Source organism: Salmo salar, chromosome ssa15 (assembly GCF_905237065.1).
Source record: "Salmo salar chromosome ssa15, Ssal_v3.1, whole genome shotgun sequence".
In the NCBI taxonomy this organism is placed as follows: Eukaryota; Metazoa; Chordata; class Actinopteri; order Salmoniformes; family Salmonidae; genus Salmo; species Salmo salar.
In genome coordinates, this window is record NC_059456.1 from 93,800,515 (window position 1) to 93,820,940 (window position 20,426).

General features: G+C 48.8%; 1 protein-coding gene across 2 annotated transcripts in view; it reads left to right on the forward strand.

Annotated features, from left to right (window-relative positions):
• Positions 1-20,426, forward strand: part of LOC106572662 (low-density lipoprotein receptor-related protein 1) — a 249,595-nt gene that overhangs the window by 88,585 nt on the left and 140,584 nt on the right. For both annotated transcript variants that reach the window (XM_045696299.1, XM_045696300.1), the window contains exons 8-19: positions 8,484-8,646; positions 11,641-11,863; positions 11,951-12,143; positions 12,467-12,616; positions 12,928-13,164; positions 13,433-13,613; positions 13,865-14,087; positions 14,353-14,542; positions 14,873-14,995; positions 15,271-15,411; positions 16,498-16,623; positions 17,086-17,202. In XM_045696299.1, the coding sequence (XP_045552255.1) occupies positions 8,484-8,646; positions 11,641-11,863; positions 11,951-12,143; positions 12,467-12,616; positions 12,928-13,164; positions 13,433-13,613; positions 13,865-14,087; positions 14,353-14,542; positions 14,873-14,995; positions 15,271-15,411; positions 16,498-16,623; positions 17,086-17,202 (2,067 nt within the window). The remainder of the gene's footprint in view (positions 1-8,483; positions 8,647-11,640; positions 11,864-11,950; positions 12,144-12,466; positions 12,617-12,927; positions 13,165-13,432; positions 13,614-13,864; positions 14,088-14,352; positions 14,543-14,872; positions 14,996-15,270; positions 15,412-16,497; positions 16,624-17,085; positions 17,203-20,426) is intronic.

The window sequence follows — 20,426 nt, forward strand, 5'->3', positions numbered from 1 at the left end:
GCCTTCAACGTGAATAGAGAACACACACACACAGCTTGCACCGTGAGTAGAGAACACACACACACACACACACACACACACACACACACACACACACACACACACACACACACACACACACACACACATGCATCCTGCACCATGAGTAGAGGAGCCTACCTACCGCTCCTACTGGAAGGACACACACACATGCACACATAAACACACACACACTGTAGACGTGATGCAATACCACTCGGCGGCGCCTGACTCCGAAATCTGCATTAAAGTGCAGAGCAGAAATGATGAGCGCAGCAATATTGTGATAAAGGTTCCTGTTCAAGAACAGTGCTGTCCTGACATGGTGCTAAATTACTCTGCACCCCCATCTGCTATTGGCTCTCTGGATTCTATTTTACAATTATTATCACAGAATGTCAAATCTGAATTTGTCCTTCTGGGTGACTGAACCTAGACTAGTGGACACATACACTGTGCCCTGGATGGGAAGCAGCATTGTGTATATGTATTCAGACTTGTCAAAGGCGTTTGATTCTGTGGACCATACTGTCTTGGTGCAGAGATTGAAGTGTGTTGGGATTACTGGTCATGCTCTGGAGTGGTTTGTGAACTAGCTATAGAACCCAGTGTGTTAAGGCAGATGGTTGTATGTCGGACACCGTAGAGTTGTGCTTGGGTGTCCCCTGTTGTTTATTATTATCTATATCAACAACATTGGAAGCCATATTGAGACAGCTGATGTACATTTTTACGTGGATGACACTGTTCTCTAAGTGGCAACAGTTTGACTTTGGCTTTTGAAAAATCTCAAACAACTTTTAACATTATTCAACAGAATCTGTACGGTTTGAAGATTGTTCTGAATTCCTCTAAAACAAAATGAATGGTATTTCCCAATACTAAACAGTACTAAACTACGTAATTACTATGTTGGAAGGACATTCTATAGAGCAAGTCAAAACGTACAAATACCTGGGAGTTTGGGTGGAGAGAACCTTGTCAGGAAACTCAAGCTGCGCATTGGGTTTAATTACCGGCACAAAGCTTGTTTTTCCTTTGCCGCCAGAAAGGAGTTGATTAGTTGTACTTTTCTCTCTGTGTTGGACTACGGTGATACTATTTACTGTATGTGCCTCAAGCGCTACACTGAAGGCTCTTGACTCTGTGTATCATGCAGCCCTTCGTCTTGACACCAATCAGAGAAGTCTAACTCACCATTGTGATCTCTACTGTGCTGTTAGGTGGACATCACTAGCAACACGCAGGCTCAAACACTGGTACATTCTTATTTATAAGGCCATTTCAGGAAAACTGACATCTTATCTATCCTGTCTTCTAGCTCGAAATGAAAACACATTCAAACTCAGATCTCAATCTTGTTATATTTTAAGAGTCCCGAAAATGTATACCGAGCAATGGAAAAAGGTCCTTTGATTGCTCAGTCCCCTGGTCTTGGAATTCCCTCCAAGCCAACCTACAACTACAGGACCTGGTGTCCCTGGAGGAGTTCACAGGACAAATAGGTGAACAGGTTGTTGAGACATGTAGTTGTTTCTAGTTGTCACTAGTTTGCATTGCCTTATGTAAGAAAGAATGTCGTTTTACTTCACACACACACACACACACACACACACACACACACACACACACACACACACACACACACACACACACACACACACACACACACACACACACACACACACACACATCCACTGTTTGTCTGCTGTTGTATTTGAGCTGTTGCCTGTGTCTTCTGTCTGTGTTGGCCATTTGTCTTACATTGTTTGTTTTTTAATCCCCCATCCCCACAGGAGGCCTTTTTCCTCTTGCCAGGCCCTCATTGTAAATAAGAATTTGTTCTAAATTGTCTAGCCTGGTAAAATAAGAGCGGGGCAGTCCTTTTATTTTGAATCTCTGTAGACCAGAGGAATGGGGACACATCAGGCCCAGATGTCTCTGCCCTAGCCTGGTCTCCCATCTGTCTGCGCTATCGTGCCATTGGTGTGACAATGACCATAGGAGTTGGCAAGACAGCACAAACAGATCTGGGAACAGGCTATCTCTGTGCCGCTGTCGAATAGCCCTGTAGCATCATGGTTTAACATTGTTCAGTCATCCAACCTGGGGTTTGTCTTTGGAAGTGGTCACAGAGCCATGGGACAGGCTATAATTAAGCAATAAGGCCTGAGTGGGTGTGGTATATGGCCAATATCCCACAGCTAAGGGCTGCTCTTAAGCACGACATAACATAGAGTATACCATGACTGTCAGCCAATCAGCATTCAGGGCTTGAACCACCCAGTTTATTACAGGATTTATAAGCAGGGTGGTTCAAGCCCTGAATGCAGCCGTGGTATCAGACCGTATACCATGGGTATGACAAAACATTTATTTTTACTGCTCTAATTATGTTGGTAAGCATTTTATAATAACAATAAGGCACCTCGGGGGTTTGTGGTATATGGCCAATATACCACAGCTAAGGGCTGTGTCCAAGGACTCCGTGATGTGTCGTGCCTAAGAACAGCCCTTAGCCATGGTATATTGGCCATATACCACACACCCTTATTGCTTAAATAACTGCTGGGGTCACTAGCTGGGAACGGCTATCTACAGGAGGGTGGGATGGGACAGGCTAACTACAGGAGGGTAGGATAGGACAGGCTACCTACAGGAGGGTGGGATGGGACAGGCTAACTACAGGAGGGTGGGATGGGACAGGCAAACTACAGGAGGGTGGGATGGGACAGGCTGACTACAGGAGGGTGGGATGGGACAGGCTACCCACAGGAGGGTGGGATGGGACAGGCTACCTACAGGAGGGTGGGATGGGACAGGCTAACTACAGGAGGGTGGGATGGGACAGGCTAACTACAGGAGGGTGGGATGGGACAGGCAAACTACAGGAGGGTGGGATGGGACAGGCTGACTACAGGAGGGTGGGATGGGACAGGCTACCCACAGGAGGGTGGGATGGGACAGGCTCCCTACAGGAGGGTGGGATGGGACAGGCTAACTACAGGAGGGTGGGATAGGACAGGCTACCTACAGGAGGGTGGGATGGGACAGGCTACCCACAGGAGGGTGGGATGGGACAGGCTACCTACAGGAGGGTGGGATGGGACAGGCTAACTACAGGAGGGTGGGATGGGTCAGGCTAACTACAGGAGGGTGGGATGGGACAGGCTACCTACAGGAGGGTGGGATGGGACAGGCAACTACAGGAGGGTGGGATGGGACAGGCTAACTACAGTGGTTGGGATGGGACAGGCTAACTACAGGAGGGTGGGATGGGTCAGGCTAACTACAGGGGGTGGGATGGGACAGGCTACCTACAGGAGGGTGGGATGGGACAGGCTAACTACAGGAGGGTGGGATGGGACAGGCTACCTACAGGAGGGTGGGATGGGACAGGCTAACTACAGGGGGTGGGATGGGACAGGCTAACTACAGGGGGTGGGATGGGACAGGCTAACTACAGGGGGGTGGGATGGGACAGGCCAACTACAGGGGGTGGGATGGGACAGGCTAACCTACAGGAGGGTGGGATGGGACAGGCTAACTACAGGAGGGTGGGATGGGACAGGCTAACTACAGGGGGTGGGATGGGACAGGCTAACTACAGGGGGGTGGGATGGGACAGGCTAACTACAGGGGGTGGGATGGGACAGGCAAACTACAGGGGGTGGGATGGGACAGGAGAACTACAAGGTGCTGGATGGGACTGAAAACTACAGGGGGTGGGATGGGACAGGAAACTACAGGGGTGGGATGGGACAGGCAAACTACAGGGGGGTGGGATGGGACAGGAAAACTACAGGGGGTGGGATGGGACATGAGACCTACAAGGTGCTGGATGGGACAGGAAAACTACAGGGGGGTGGGATGGGACATGCAAACTACAGGGGGTGGGATGGGACAGGCTGACTACAGGGAGGTGGGATGGGACAGGGCAACTACAGGGGGGTGGGATGGGACAGGCTAACTACAGGAGGGTGGGATGGGACAGGCTGACTACAGGAGGGTGGGATGGGACAGGCTACCCACAGGAGGGTGGGATGGGACAGGCTACCTACAGGAGGGTGGGATGGGACAGGCTAACTACAGGAGGGTGGGATAGGACAGGCTACCTACAGGAGGGTGGGATGGGACAGGCTAGCTACAGGAGGGTGGGATGGGACAGGCTACCCACAGGAGGGTGGGATGGGACAGGCTACCTACAGGAGGGTGGGATGGGACAGGCTAACTACAGGAGGGTGGGATGGGACAGGCTAACCTACAGGAGGGTAGGATAGGACAGGCTTCCTACAGGAGGGTGGGATGGGACAGGCTACCTACAGGAGGGTGGGATGGGACAGGCTACCTACAGGAGGGTGGGATGGGACAGGCTAACTACAGGGAGGTGGGATGGGTCAGGCTAACTACAGGGGGTGGGATGGGACAGGCTAACTACAGGAGGGTGGGATGGGACAGGCTTCCTACAGGAGGGTGGGATGGGACAGGCTTCCTACAGGAGGGTGGGATGGGACAGGCAGACTACAGGGGGGTGAGATGGGACAGGCAGACTACAGGGGGGTGAGATGGGACAGGCAGACTACAGGGGGGTGGGATGGGACAGGCAGACTACAGGGGGGTGGGATGGGACAGGCAGACTACAGGGGGGTGGGATGGGACAGGCAGACTACAGGGGGGTGGGATGGGACAGGCAGACTACAGGGGGGTGGGATGGGACAAGCAGACTACAGGGGGGTGGGATGGGACAGGCTAGGTCTCTGTGTAGAACTGCTCCTCCACCCTCCCTATCCAACCGCCTTCTCACAGATAGACTCTCATTGTCAGAGACTAGCCCTTGCTCGGGTAGTCAGCTGGAAGAAACCAAGAGGGACGATCCACAGCCTCCAAAATAACACCATTAGCCTTTCATTCAAACCCAGCTATTTTTCCTCGTTCTGCTGTCAATCTTCTCAGTCAGTCAGCCAGGCAGCCAGTCAGTCAGCTAGCTATTCAGCCAGTCAGTCAGTGCTCAGGCAGAGTGAGTGTGTGTTGACTGTCTTTCCCATGGACAAGTGTTACCCTTTCTACACTACCATACCGATTCCAACTGTATTTTGCTGGGCTGTCTCTGATTAACCTTGTCATTTTAAGCATGGTTCCAGCAACTTTGGGGATACATAACCAGTACAGCCTGGCTTAGCTTGGCTCGGCTTGGCTCAACTCAGTTGTGTGAAAAGAGTATATGAATGAGGCAGGGTTGTTAGTCAGGGTTGGGTCATGTCAGGTCACCAAGCAGGCTGTGGGTTGGTGGAGAGGGTTCATCTCTTTCTCTCCCACTGGGTGGGCTGGGCTAATGGGCTGTGTTTGAGTCAGTTCAGCTCCGAGATTTTTTCTGTCTGTTTTGCTCTCTCTCTCCTTCTCTCCCTCTCCTCTCCCCTCCCCTCTTTCTCTCAAAGTATGTCACTCCATTCAAGTGGTGGACAACCCTCTAGAGTAGCCAACGTAACAGCATGACAGGAACTCCTAAATTACAATGCTGCTCTTGTTTAGTCTCCTCTCTCTCTCTACCTCTCTCTGTCTCTGTCTCTCTCTCGCTCTAATTCTCTCTCACTCTCTCTCTGTCTCTCTCTCTCTCTCTCTACCTCTCTCTGTCTCTCTGTCTCTCTCTCGCTCTAATTCTCTCTCACTCTCTCTCTGTCTCTCTCTAACTCTCTCTGTCTCTCTCTAACTCTCTGTCTCTCTCTCTCTCTCTACCTCTCTCTGTCTCTGTCTCTCTCTCGCTCTAATTCTCTCTCACTCTCTCTCTGTCTCTCTCTAACTCTCTCTGTCTGTCTCTCTCTCTCTCTCTGTCTGATCCTCTCTAACTCTTTCTCTGTCTCTCAATTTAATTCAATTCAGGGGTCTTTATTGGCATGGGAAACATATGTTAACATTGCCAAAGCAAGTGAAATAGATAATATACAAAAGTGAAATAAACAATAAAAATGAACAGTAAACATTACACTCACAGAAGTTCCAAAAGAATAAAGACATTACAAATGTCATATTATGTATATATACAGTGTTGTAATGATGTACAAATGGTTAAAGTGCAAAAGGGAAAATAAATAAGCATAAATATGGGTTGTATTTACAATGGTGATTGTTCTTCACTGGTTGACCTTCTCTTGTGGCAACAGGTTACAAATCTTGCTGCTGTGATGGCACACTGTGGTATTTCACCCAGTAGATATGGGAGTTTATCAAAATCGGGTTTGTTTTCGAATTCTTTGTGTATCTGTGTAATCTAAAGGGGAAATATGTGTCTCTAATATGGTCATACATTGGGCAGGAGGTTAGGAAGTGCAGCTCAGTTTCCACCTCATTTTGTGGGCAGTGTGCACATAGCCTGTCTTCTCTTGAGAGCCAGGTCAGCCTATGGCGGCCTTTCTCAATAGCAAGGCTATGCTCACTAAGTCTGTACATAGTCAAAGCTTTCCTTAAGTTTGGGTCATTCACAGTGGTCAGGTATTCTGCCATTGTGTACTCTCTATTTAGGGCCAAATAGCATTCTAGTTTGCTCAGTTTTTTTGTTAATTCTTTCCAATGTGTCAAGTAATTATCTTTTTGTTTTCTCATGATTTGGTTGGGTCTAATTGTGTTGTTAATTGTGTTGCCGTCTCTCTCGAACTCTCTTGTTCTCCTCTCAATTCTATTCAATTCAATTTAAGGGCTTTATTGGCATGGGAAACATATGTTAACATTGCCAAAGCAAGTGAAGTAGATAATAATTAACAGTAAACATTACACTCACAAAAGTTCCAAAATAATAAAAACATATCTCTGTCTATCTCACCCATATACTAACAGTGCCTTGAGAAAGTATTCACCCCCCTTGGCATTTTGCCTATTTTGTTGCCTTACAACATGGAAATAAAATATATTTGGGGGGGGGGGGAGGGGTTGTATCATTAGATTTACACAACATGCCTACCACTTTGAAGATGCAAAACATTTTTTTTATTGTGAAACCAACAAGAAAAAATACAAAAAAACTGAAAACTTGAGCGTGCATAAATATTCACCCCCCCAAAGTCAATACTTTGTAGAGCCACCTTTTGCAGCAATTACAGCTACAAGTCTCTTGAGATATGTCTCTATAAGCTTGGCACATCTAGCCACTGGGATTTTTGCCCATTCTTCAATGCAAAACTGCTCCAGCTCCTTCAAGTTGGATGGGTTCCGCTGGTGTACAGCAATCTTTTAAGTCATACCACAGATTCTCAATTGGATTGAGGTCTGGGCTTTGACTAGGCCATTCCAAGACATTTAAATGTTTCCCCTTAAACCACTTGAGTGTTGCTTTAGCAGTGTGCTTAGGGCCATTGTTCTGCTGGAAGGTGAACCTCCGTCCCAGTCTCAAATCTCTGGAAGACTGAAACAGGTTTCCCTCAACAATTTCCCTGTATTTAGCGCCATCCATGATGCCTTCAATTCCCTGCCGATGAAAAACATCCCCACAGCATGATACTGCCACCACCATGCTTCACTGGGGGGGGATGGTGTTCTCGGGGTGATGAGAGGTGTTGGGTTTGTGCCAGGCATAGCATTTTCCTTGATGGCCAAAAAGCTCAATTTTAGTCTCATCTGACCAGAGTACCTTCTTCCATATGTTTGGGGAGTCCCTCACATGCCTTTTGGCAACACGAAACGTGTTTGCTTATTTTTTTCTTTAAGTTATGGCTTTTTTTCTGGCCACTCTTCTGTAAAGCCCAGCTCTGTGGAGTGTACGGCTTAAAGTGGTCCTATTGACAGATACTCCAATCTCCGCTGTGGAGCTTTGCAGCTCCTTCAGGGTTATCTTTGGTCTCTTTGTTGCCTCTCTGATTAATGCCCTCCTTGCCTGGTCTGTGAGTTTTGGTGGGTGGCCCTCTCTTGGCAGGTTTGTTGTGTTGCCATATTCTTCCCATTTTTTAATAATGGATTTAATGGTGCTCCGTGGGATGCTCAAAGTTTCTTATATTTTTTTATAACCCAACCCTGATCTGTACTTCTCCACAACTTTGTCCCTGACCTGTTTGGATAGCTCCTTGGTCTTCATGGTGCCACTTGCTTGGTGGTGCCCCTTGCTTAGTGGTGTTGCAGATTCTGGGGCCTTTCAGAACAGGTGTATATATACTGAGATCATGTGACACTTAGACTGCACACATGTGACTTCTGAAGGTAGTTGGTTGCACCAGATCTTATTTAGGGGCTTCATAGCAAAGGGGGTGCATACATATGCACGCACCACTTTTCCGTTTTTTTTTATATATATAATTTTTTGAAACGAGTAATTTTTTTAAATTTCACTTCACCAATTTTGAATATTTTCTGTATGTCCATTACATGAAGTCCAAATAAAAATCAATTTAAATTACAGGTTGTAATGCAACAGAATAGGAAAAACGCCAAAGGGGGTGAATACTTTCGCAAGGCACTGTAACCTCTTCTCTCTATCCCACCAGATGTGGAGCAGATGGCTATTGACTGGCTGACAGGAAACTTCTACTTTGAGGACAACGTGGACGATCGTATATTTGTGTGCAATGTTGACGGCCAGACGTGTGTCACTCTGCTGGATCAGGAGCTCTACAACCCTAAAGGCATCGCCCTGGATCCCTTCATGGGGTGAGCACTACCCCGATAACAACCCCAGAGACCCCTAAGAAGTGCCCTGAGATGCTTTCGTGTGTATTCCCCTTGGTCCTTTTGGTCAGGTGACTGCCCACCCAGCCCTTAGTCAGTCAGGTGACTGCCCACCCAGCCCTTAGTCAGTCAGGTGACTGCCCACCCAGCCCTTAGTCAGTCAGTTGACTGCCCACCCAGCTCTTAGTCAGTCAGGTGACTGCCCACCCAGCTCTTAGTCAGTCAGGTGACTGCCCACCCAGCTCTTAGTCAGTCAGGTGACTGCCCACCCAGCCCTTAGTCAGTCAGTTGACTGCCCAGCCAGCTCTTAGTCAGTCAGGTGACTGCCCACCCAGCTCTTAGTCAGTCAGGTGACTGCCCACCCAGCTCTTAGTCAGTCAGGTGACTGCCCACCCAGCTCTTAGTCAGTCAGGTGACTGCCCACCCAGCCCTTAGTCAGTCAGTTGACTGCCCACCCAGCTCTTAGTCAGTCAGGTGACTGCCCACCCAGCCCTTAGTCAGTCAGTTGACTGCCCACCCAGCTCTTAGTCAGTCAGGTGACTGCCCACCCAGCCCTTAGTCAGTCAGGTGACTGCCCACCCAGCCCTTAGTCAGTCAGTTGACTGCCCACCCAGCTCTTAGTCAGTTGACTGCCCACCCAGCCCTTAGTCAGTCAGGTGACTGCCCACCCAGCCCTTAGTCAGTCAGGTGACTGCCCACCCAGCCCTTAGTCAGTCAGGTGACTGCCCACCCAGCCCTTAGTCAGTCAGGTGACTTCCCACCCAGCTCTTAGTCAGTCAGGTGACTTCCCACCCAGCCCTTAGTCAGTCAGTTGACTGCCCACCCAGCCCTTAGTCAGTCAGGTGACTCCCACCCAGCCCTTAGTCAATCAGAACTCTTCCTCCTCTAAGACATACACACACATGCAACATGCATGATCACTTACCCTTGTTGATGCTGGCACGTCAAAATGGTTTGGTGCATCTTGAATGTGAGGGGTCAAATATAAATTGAAGAAGTACATTATAATGCGGTCAGTCCTCCTTTCCTCAATTTAATATCCCCACACACTCCTCTACCTCCTCGCTCCTCTACCTCCCCTCGCTCCTCTACCTCCCCTCGCTCCTTTACCTCCCCTCGCTCCTCTACCTCCCCTCGCTCCTCTTCCTCCCCTCACTCCTCCACCCTCCCCTCGCTCCTTTACCTCCCCTCGCTCCTCTATCTCCCCTCGCTCCTCTACCTCCCCTCGCTCCTCTACCTCCCCTCGCTCCTTTACCTCCCCTCGCTCCTCTACCTCCCCTCGCTCCTCTACCTCTCCTCGCTCCTCTTCCTCCCCTCACTCCTCCACCCTCCCCTCGCTCCTCCACCATCCCCTCGCTCCTCTACCTCCCCTCGCTCCTTTACCTCCCCTCGCTCCTCTGCCTCCCCTCGCTCCTCTACCTCCCCTCGCTCCTCTACCTCCTTTTGCTCCTCTACCTCCCCTCGCTGCTCTGCCTCCCCTCGCTCCTCTACCTCCCCTCGCTCCTCTCCCTCCCGTCGCTCCTCTGCCTCCCCTCGCTCCTCTACCTCCCCTCACTCCTCTACCTCCCCTCGCTCCTCTACCTCCCCTCACTCCTCTACCTCCCCTCGCTCCTCTACCTCCCCTCACTCCTCTACCTCCCCTCACTCCTCTACCTCCCCTCGCTCCTCTACCTCCCCTCACTCCTCTACCTCCCCTCTCCTTTACCTCCCCTCACTCCTTTATCTCCCCTCACTCCCCTCTCTCCTCTACCTCCCCTCTCTCCTCTACCTCCCCTCACTCCTTTACCTCCCCTCGCTCCTCTACCTCCCCTCGCTCCTCTACCTCCTATTGCTCCTCTACCTCCCCTCGCTCCTCTACCTCCCCTCGCTCCTCTACCTCCTTTTGCTCCTCTACCTCCCCTCGCTCCCCTCGCTCCTCTACCTCCCCTCGCTCCCCTACCTCCCCTCGCTCCTCTACCTCCCCTCGCTGCTCTGCCTCCCCTCGCTCCTCTACCTCCCCTCGCTCCTTTACCTCCCCTCGCTCCTCTACCTCCCCTCGCTCCTCTACCTCCCCTCGCTCCTCTACCTCCCCTCGCTCCTTTACCTCCCTCGCTCCTCTACCTCCCCTCGCTCCTCTACCTCCCCTCGCTCCTCTACCTCCCCTCGCTCCTTTACCTCCCCTCGCTCCTCTACCTCCCCTCGCTCCTCTACCTCCCCTCGCTCCTCTACCTCCCCTCGCACCTCTACCTTCCCTCGCTCCTCTATCTCCCCTCGCTCCTCTATCTCCCCTCGCTCCTTTACCTCCCCTCGCTCCTCTACCTCCCCTCGCTCCTCTACCTTCCCTCGCTCCTCTACCTCCCCTCGCTCCTCTACCTCCCCTCGCTACTCTACCTCCCCTCGCTCCCCCTACCTCCCCTCGCTCCTCTACCTCCCCTCGCTCCTTCCTTTACCTCCCCTCGCTCCTTCCTTTACCTCCCCTCGCTCCTCTACCTCCCCTCGCTCCTCTACCTCCCCTCGCTCCTCTACCTCCCCTCGCTCCCCCTACCTCCCCTCGCTCCTCTACCTCCCCTCACTCCTCTACCTCCCCTCGCTCCTCTACCTCCCCTCGCTCCTTTACCTCCCCTCGCTCCTCTACCTCCCCTCGCTCCTCTACCTCCCCTCGCTCCTCTACCTCCCCTCGCTCCTCTACCTCCCCTCGCTCCTCTACCTCCCCTCGCTCCTCTACCTCCCCTCACTCCTCTACCTCCCCTCACTCCTCCACCCTCCCCTCGCTCCTCTACCTTCCCTCGCTCCTCTATCTCCCCTCGCTCCTTTACCTCCCCTCGCTCCTTTTCCTCCCCTCGCTCCTCTACCTCCCCTCGCTCCCCTACCTCCCCTCGCTACTCTACCTCCCCTCGCTCCCCTACCTCCCCTCGCTCCTCTACCTCCCCTCGCTCCTTTACCTCCCCTCGCTCCTCCACCTCCCCTCGCTCCTCTACCTTCCCTCACTCCCTACAGGAAGGTATTCTTCACAGACTATGGTCAGACTCCCAAGGTGGAGCGTTGTGACATGGACGGTCAGAACCGGACCAAGCTGGTGGATAGTAAGATCGTGTTCCCCCACGGTATCACCCTGGACCTGGTCAACAGGCTGGTCTACTGGGCTGATGCCTACTTGGACTACGTAGAGGTGGTGGACTATGAAGGCAAGAACAGACATACCATCATACAAGGCCTGCTGGTGAGGACAAACACACACACACATACACAATACACATACACATACAGACACCAACTCGGATTGTGTTTCTGTTGTTAATTCTGTTAGATTGAACACCTTTATGGGCTGACGGTGTTTGAGAACTACCTGTACGCCACCAACTCAGACGAAGGCAACCTAAACCCCGCTAAGACCAGTGTGATCCGGATCAACCGTTTCAACTCCTCTGACTACACGGTGGTTACCAGGGTGGACCGCGGCGCCGCCCTGCACGTGTACCATCAGAGACGCCAACCCCCAGGTAGGTTCACACCCACATACCCCCATGTATGTATCCAGAACAGCCGCTGTAGGAATGGGGCAATCTTTGCCATGAAGTTTGGAACGTAGTGTGCACAGGCTTTTGTTCCAGCCCTGCATGTGTACCACCAGATACGCCAACCTCCATGTAGGTACAGGCCTAGGGTAGCAATATGATGGTACCGTTTTCGTGAAATCCTGGTTAGAGGAGTCCAGAAGAGTATCTATCTGTCTGTATCTAGTTGTAGCCATGTTGGTGCCTAGTGCTGATCATTCGCTTCTGACCACTGCCCCCTGATCCCTCTCTTGTCCCCTGGTGCCCAGTGAGAGAGAAGAGTCATGCGTGTGCCCCGGACCAGTTTAAGAAGCCAGGAGGCTGCTCAGACCTCTGTCTGCTGGGGAACAGCCACAAGACTCGGACCTGCCGTTGTCGCTCTGGATTCAGCCTGGGCAGCGATGGGAAGTCCTGCAAGAGTGAGGACTTTCTAACTTTTAATTGATTTAAATTGAATTGAATGCCATACACTGAGCATAGCATGGAAATCACACACAACAGCACATCTCAGCTCAGCACAGAACTCCATACAGAACAGACCTGCAATTTATGTAGTATCAATATGAGTTGAATATAATCTCTCCAAGCAAGAAAATGTACCATTTACATAACTTCGACATACTCTTTGGACAGAAAAGGTCTCGTTGTTGTGTTTCCCCAATCTTGTAACTAACCGTTCAGCGATGTTCCCATGACAATGATGTAATGTTTTCTGATGTTCCCTCTGCAGAACCTGAACACGAGTTGTTCCTGGTGTACGGTAAGGGTCGCCCTGGCATCATCCGTGGCATGGACATGAATGCCAAGGTCCCCGACGAGTTCATGATCCCCATTGAGAACCTGATGAACCCGAGGGCGCTGGACTTCCACGCCGAGAGCGAATTCATCTACTTCGCTGACGCCGTGAGTTACATAATTGGACGGCAGAAGATCGATGGCACTGAGAGAGACACCATACTGAAGGACGGTAAGGACTGATCTAGTACCATAGTATTTAACATGAAATGCATTACAACAACCCTCTGCTCAACCCTATTACAAAATCAAATCGCTATTCATATAGAACCGTAATACGTTTAGAATCACGAGTTGTATCAGATAGTTACCTAGGATTTGTGATACAAATTATATCATGAGGTCCCTGCCAATAACAAGCCCTAGTAGACAGTCACGCTCCCTCTCTCTGTCCCTTCCTCTATCCCTCTGTCCCTTCCTCCCTTCTTTCCTTCCCTCAGGCATCCACACCGTGGAGGGGATAGCTGTAGACTGGATGGCAGGTAACCTGTACTGGACAGACGACGGGCCAATGAAGACCATCAGTGTGGCCAGGTTGGAGAAGGCCTCTCAGACACGCAAGACCCTCATCGAGGGCAAGATGACCCACCCCCGCGCCATCGTAGTGGACCCCCAGCACGGGTCAGACATTATGCCCTCCTTATGTTCTATTGCTATAGTATACATCTCACACAGAGACATCACCCTATGAGAATGTATTGTAATATTTCTGTACATTTCCCACAATTCCTAGGTTTTCCAGAAATGCTGGTTGGAGGATTCCTGGGGGAACACTTTTTGGGGGATTTCTGGAAAACCTGTGAATTTCAGGAAAGTTACTGGAAGTTTGCAAACGTAGTATTGCTCTAACAGAACGTGCGACTGTGTTCCAGGTGGATGTACTGGACGGACTGGGAGGAGGACCCCAAGAAGACTAACCGAGGGAAGATCAAGAAGGCATGGATGGACGGCTCGCATGACCAGGTCCTGCTGACCAGTAAGACCGTGCTGTGGCCCAACGGCCTGAGTCTGGACATCCCACAGGGCATCCTGTACTGGGTGGATGCATACTACGACCGCATTGAGATGGTTTACCTCAACACCACAGAGCGCAAGGTCAGTTAGACTGCTTACTAAGCCTAGACCTAACCCTAATGATCACACATGTACAAATCTCCCCACCAGAGACCGAGGTTCAATACCCACATCCACACTCCTACTGTTTCTCCCACCTACCTATATCCTATCTGATTGCCAAACTGTCTAAATCGAAGTGTCAGCAAATACTCCCAAAATGTATATAAAAAGGATTCTATGGTTTTGACCTTCACCATGACCATGATCTGTGTCGTATGATCATTTTCTCTCTCTCATTGGTCAGATGGTGTATGAGGGAAATGAGCTGAACCACGCCTTCGGCCTGTGTCACTACAAGCACTTCCTGTTTTGGAACGAGTACCGTGGCGGCAGCATCTTCAAACTGGACACCACCACCAGCACTGTCACGCTGCTCCGCAATGAACGACCACCCCTCTTTGAGATCCGCGTGTATGATGCTCACCAGCAGCAAGGTAACAGTAATGGAAAGTACTATATGGATAATGCTAGGTAACACTATATAGGTAACGCTAGGTAACACTATATGGGTAACACTATATGGGTAACACTAGGTAACACTATACAAGACATTGAACAAGCAAGTCATAAAGTGACATCATAACACATGCCAAAACTTATTGTCAAATTTCATTAAAGGTTATATTATGTCAGGGATTTAGCTAGCCTAGATGTGAATGAATGAATGCATAAATAAATGAATACTTTAATGGCCCAAATAGGAAATTAGCTTGGTAACAATGCTAACAGCCCTGTCTGCCTGTCTTCTGTTGGTGTTTCTATAGGCACCAACCTGTGTCGTGTGAAAAATGGTGGCTGCAGCAGTCTGTGTCTGGCTATCCCTGATGGCAGGTCCTGTGGCTGTGCTGACGACCAGATACTGGATGACGACAATGTCACCTGTAAATGTATGTATTGGGATGGTCTCAATTAGAATATGTTAAAATATTATTTTAAGTTGATCTGGGATGCTGTATGGAATGTCCATGTTTAAGCTGGTGAGTGGAGAAATGAATGTCTCAGACCTGCTTTCTTCAGCTGAATTGGTTCTAATAGCTCTCATAAGTAGATAAATGCATCCCATATTTCCCGAATATGAACAGCTGAGATTGAGAGACGTTGCTCTACTAGAGTATCCGTAACAGTCTCCTCCTTTCCTCTCGCTCTCTCTCTCTCTCCCCAGCCAACCCCACCTACATCCCTCCTCCTCAGTGTCAGCCCGGAGAGTTTGCCTGTAAGAACAACCGCTGTATCCAGGAGCGATGGAAGTGTGACGGTGACAACGACTGTTTGGACAACAGCGACGAGGCGCCTGAGCTCTGCCGTGAGTAGTGTCACACCGCCACTCCTTCGCCATGGTTACTGAGCAACACACACACACAACAACAACAACAACAATAACAACAATGCATGACACGCACAGTTGAGAATCATGAGCTGAGTAGGAGCAGCAGCAGAGCATGAGCTTTGTTTAAAGCTGATCCAGCACTAATACTGCCTCTTCTTTCAAACATGCATCTATTGACTGTTAAATAGGCCCATAGTTTCTCCATCCATCTCTCTCTTCATGCGGCAATTAGTAAAACTAGGATTTCTCTGTGTATACATGAAAGTTCCACTTCCAGTGCATGACAGAGCAGTCGGAGCAGCAGAAGCTCCAGCATCCTAAAACGTAATGTGCTTATAGATGTGTAATATCAGCTTTATGAACTTACAGTTAATGTAAATCCCCTTATATTAGGCCAGTTATAGGAGACTCTCGTAGAGATACTGTAAAAACATGTTCTAATTCTATTGATCTTACATTCTAATTCTACTATTCTAATTCTATTGATCTTACATTCTAATTCTAATGTTCTAATTCTATTGATCTTACATTCTAATTCTACTATTCTAATTCTATTGATCTTACATTCTGATTCTAACATTCTAATTCTATTGATCTTACATTCTAATTCTAATGTTCTAATTCTATTGATCTTACATTCTAATTCTAATGTTCTAATTCTATTGATCTTACATTCTAATTCTATTGATCTTCCATTCTGATTCTAACATTCTAATTCTATTGATCTTACATTCTAATTCTAACGTTCTAATTCTATTGATCTTACATTCTAATTCTAACGTTCTAATTCTAACGTTCTAATTCTATTGATCTTACGTTCTAATTCTAACGTTCTAATTCTATTGATCTTACGTTCTAATTCCAACATCTTAATTCTATTGATTTTACATTCTAATTCTATTGATCTTACATTCTAATTCTATTGATCTTACATTCTAATTCTATTGATCTTACATTCTAATTCTGTTGATCTTACATTCTAATTCTTATGTTCTAATTCTATTGATCTTACATTCTAATTCTAACATTCTAATCCTACTGTCTTTCTTTTCTCTCCTCCAGACCTGCACACGTGTCCATCGGACCGGTTCAAGTGCCAGAATAACCGCTGTATCCCCCTGCGCTGGCTCTGTGACGGGGACAATGACTGTGGAAATGATGAGGATGAGTCCAATACTACCTGCTCAGGTACACACACTTAACATAATGTGTAATTTAGCCTATTGAACACAAAAACTATGTTTCAAGTCAGAATTAGGCAGGTCGAATGCCTACTTCACCCATAATTTCTGGTATTTTTGCACAAAACAGTAGTGTGTAGTTCCAGTAGTTAGCTACACCGCTACATGGTAAAACAGTAGTGTGTAGTTCCAGTAGTTAGCTACACCGCTACATGGTAAAACAGTAGTGTGTAGTTCCTGTTGTTAGCTACACCGCTACATGGCAAAAAAGTTATTAACTACTGGAAAAACTACCAATATTAGAATTTAGTTTAACTACCACCAAGCTACTGCAAAATGTAGTTACATTATTAGTTGAACTACATGTAGTTAACTACTCCTCAACACTGCACACACACACACACACACACACACACACATACACCTTTCCCATCTCTCTATAATGCTATTATCCTCCACCCCTTTCAAGCTCGTACGTGCCCACCCAACCAGTATGCGTGTGCCAGTGGGCGCTGCATCCCCACTTCCTGGACATGTGACCTGGATGATGACTGTGGGGACCGTTCTGACGAGCCGGCCTCCTGTGGTGGGTCCTTATCTCATCACACATCACCTCTGTAACATTCTATATTTTGCTCGGTAGTGTATTGTTGGAAATTCAACTCACTATAGCTGAAGCCTGGTCACCAGATGTATTTATGTTTTAACCCAGTGGTACTCATTGCGCGACCGCAGGAACTCTTGCGGCTCGCTGTGATTTTCCATTCATAATACATAGCAATGATACAATATCAATTCAATGTGTTTAATGCTGGCCTGAATCACTTCATTGAATATGTCTATTGTTCCCTGGATGGCAGATAGATGGCAGTATAGCGCAACAGCCTTCCCTGTGGCACAGTTGGTAGAGCATGGTGTTTGCAACGCCAGGGTTGTGGGTTCGATTCCCACGGGGGGCCAGTACAAAAAAAAATATGCATGAAATGAAAATGAAATGTATGTATTCACTACTGTAAGTCGCTCTGGATAAGAGCGTCTGCTAAATGACTAAACTGTAACTGTTAAACAGAAAGGCCAAAATAGAACGTTTTCCGAAATATAATGCAATTGCTCAGCTACAGCGACTGACACATATCAGTTTGCTACTAGCTAATTTTGCAGTCTGGTCGACATGGGCTGATTTATTGTAAAAAAGAAACGTAAATCTATTGACAATGAAAATGAGGGGGAAAAGCTGGAGAACAACGTGACAGCTATGAACAAACAACCACTGGAGAACCAAGAAAACCAGGAAAATGGCGGCGGGGAAATGCAGCTAGCTAATGTAGCTAACGTGGCTCTGGTGGCTAGAGAAGGATACGGTCGATTCAAGAAGAACACAGAAAGTTCCAAGAGAAATGGGCAGACTAGTATTTTTTGGTACTGCATGATGGGACTTGCTCACTTTGTCTTATTTGCCAGAAGGCAGTCAATTGTTTTAAACAAGCAAATTTAGAGCAACATTTCCAGTCACACCATGCCCACTTTGACAAAACAAATCCGCCACAAAGCAACCTCTGAAACAACAAAATAGCGCAACTCAAAGGACAGCTCAAATGACAACAAAAAATGATGGACAGATCTAGCACTGTTGCAGAGAAAACGACAGAGGCAACATATGAGATTGCATGGATACTTGCGAGAAACAAGGCCTTCACAGACGCGAAGATTGTCAAATAATGTTTTTTGGCCTCAGCCGAAATATTGTATGCTATTTTAGATTTGGGTATGTCATTTAAGGCCAAAATTGAAAAAAAGGGTCCGATCCTAAAGCAAATTAAGGGACTGCAACTCTCAGACTCGACCATAACAAGACGCATAGAAGACATCGACATCGCTAAGTAACTGATTACTGACATATCCGTGGCGCCGTGTTTCAGTATTCCGCTTGATGAACGCACTGATGTACTTATAAGTGACATTGCCCAATTATGTGTTTTGGTCCGCTACCCTCAAAACGAGACGTTCATAGAGGAACTTTTATGTTTATGGCCCTTCAGGGAAAAATATGAGGAGAGGATATTCTTAAATCCCTTGTTACATTTTTTGCTCATAATAATATTGACTGGTCAAATCTGGCATTCATGTGCACTGAAGGCGCCCCAAACATGCGAGTGAAGGAGAAGTGACTCATAGGCCTGGTGAGAAAGAGAGAGGATATTCCCTTTTTTACGTTTCATTGTATCATTCATCAGGAAGCACTTGTGGCTAAACTCAAAGACTGACTTACAGAATGTGATGCAGCAAGTCGTGCGTGTGGTGAACATTATAATTGGGAGGGAACTGAATGACGGCAATTCTGCGAGTTATTGGAGGAATACCAGACAGAATACGGCGACTTGATATTTCACAATGAGGTGAGATGGCTGTCTCGTGGCTGTCACGGCTGTCAAAAGGAGAGGACCAAGGTGCAGCGTGTGTGTAGATACACATTTTATTTAGTCTGTGAAACTATGCAATACATCAAATAACCGAAGAGACAAAACAACACTAGAAACAAACACTACTCAAAAATAATCACCCACAAAACCCAGGAAGAAAAAAACCCTACTTAAGTATGATCTCCAATTAGAGACAACGAGGACCAGCTGCCTCTAATTGGAGATCATCCCAAACAAACCAACATAGAAATACAAAAACTAGAACCTAAGAACATAGAAATAGAACACATAGAATTAACCCCCCTGTCACGCCCTGACCTACTCTACCATAGAAAATAACAGCTTAACATGGTCAGGACGTGACAGTACCCCCCCCCAAAGGTGCAGACTCCGAATGCAACTAAAAACAAAACAAAAAAACAAAAGGGTCGGTAGGGAGGGTAACTGGTGCAGTACCCAGAACCTTATCATCCAGCGCATCCTCCAGTAGAGGAGGCGGCTCTGGTTCGGGGCGTAACTCCCGCTCCGCCTGCTGATCCCTCTGCTTCTGTGCCACCGGACCGTAGATCATCGCCGGAGGTTCTGGGCTGCAGACCGCCGCCGGAGGCTCTGGGCTGCAGACCGCCGCCGGAGGCTCTGGGCTGCAGGCCGCCGCCGGAGGCTCTGGGCTGCAGGCCGCCGCCGGACGCTCTGGGCTGGGAACTGTCGCCGGAAGCTCTGGACTGGGAATGCGCACTGGAGGCCTGATGCGTGGGGCTGACACAGGTGACGCCAGACAAGTAACACGCGCCTCAGGGCGAGTGCGGGGAGCAGGAACAGGACACCCTGGACTGGAGAGACTCACTGAAGGCCTAGTGCGTGGAGCAGGGACAGGTGTCCCCAGACTGATGACACGCACTTCAGGGCGAGTGCGATGAGCAGGAACAGGGCGTACTGGGCTGTGGAGGCGCACTGGAGGTCTGGAGCGTGGGACTGGCACAATCTGTCCTGGATGGATGCTCACTTTAGCCTGGCAAGTGCGGGGCGCTGTCACAGGACGCACTGGGCTGTGAATGCGCACTGGAGACACCGTGCATATCACCGCAAAACATGGTGCCTGACAGGTCACACGCTCCCCACGGTGAGTACGGAGAGTTGGCACAGGACGTACTGGGCTGTGAAGGCGCACTGGAGACCTGGTGTGTATAGCCGGCCTCATTTGTACCGGAACTTTAACACACTTCTTGGGATGAGTACGGGGAGCTGACTCAGGTGGCATCTGACGGCTAACATGCTCCTCAGGGAAAATGCTGTACATACTACGCCAAACCAACAGCTCTCTCTCATCAACCCCCTCAACTATCTCACAGTACTCCTCGCTCAGTCTCTCCCAATACTCCTCTTCACTCTC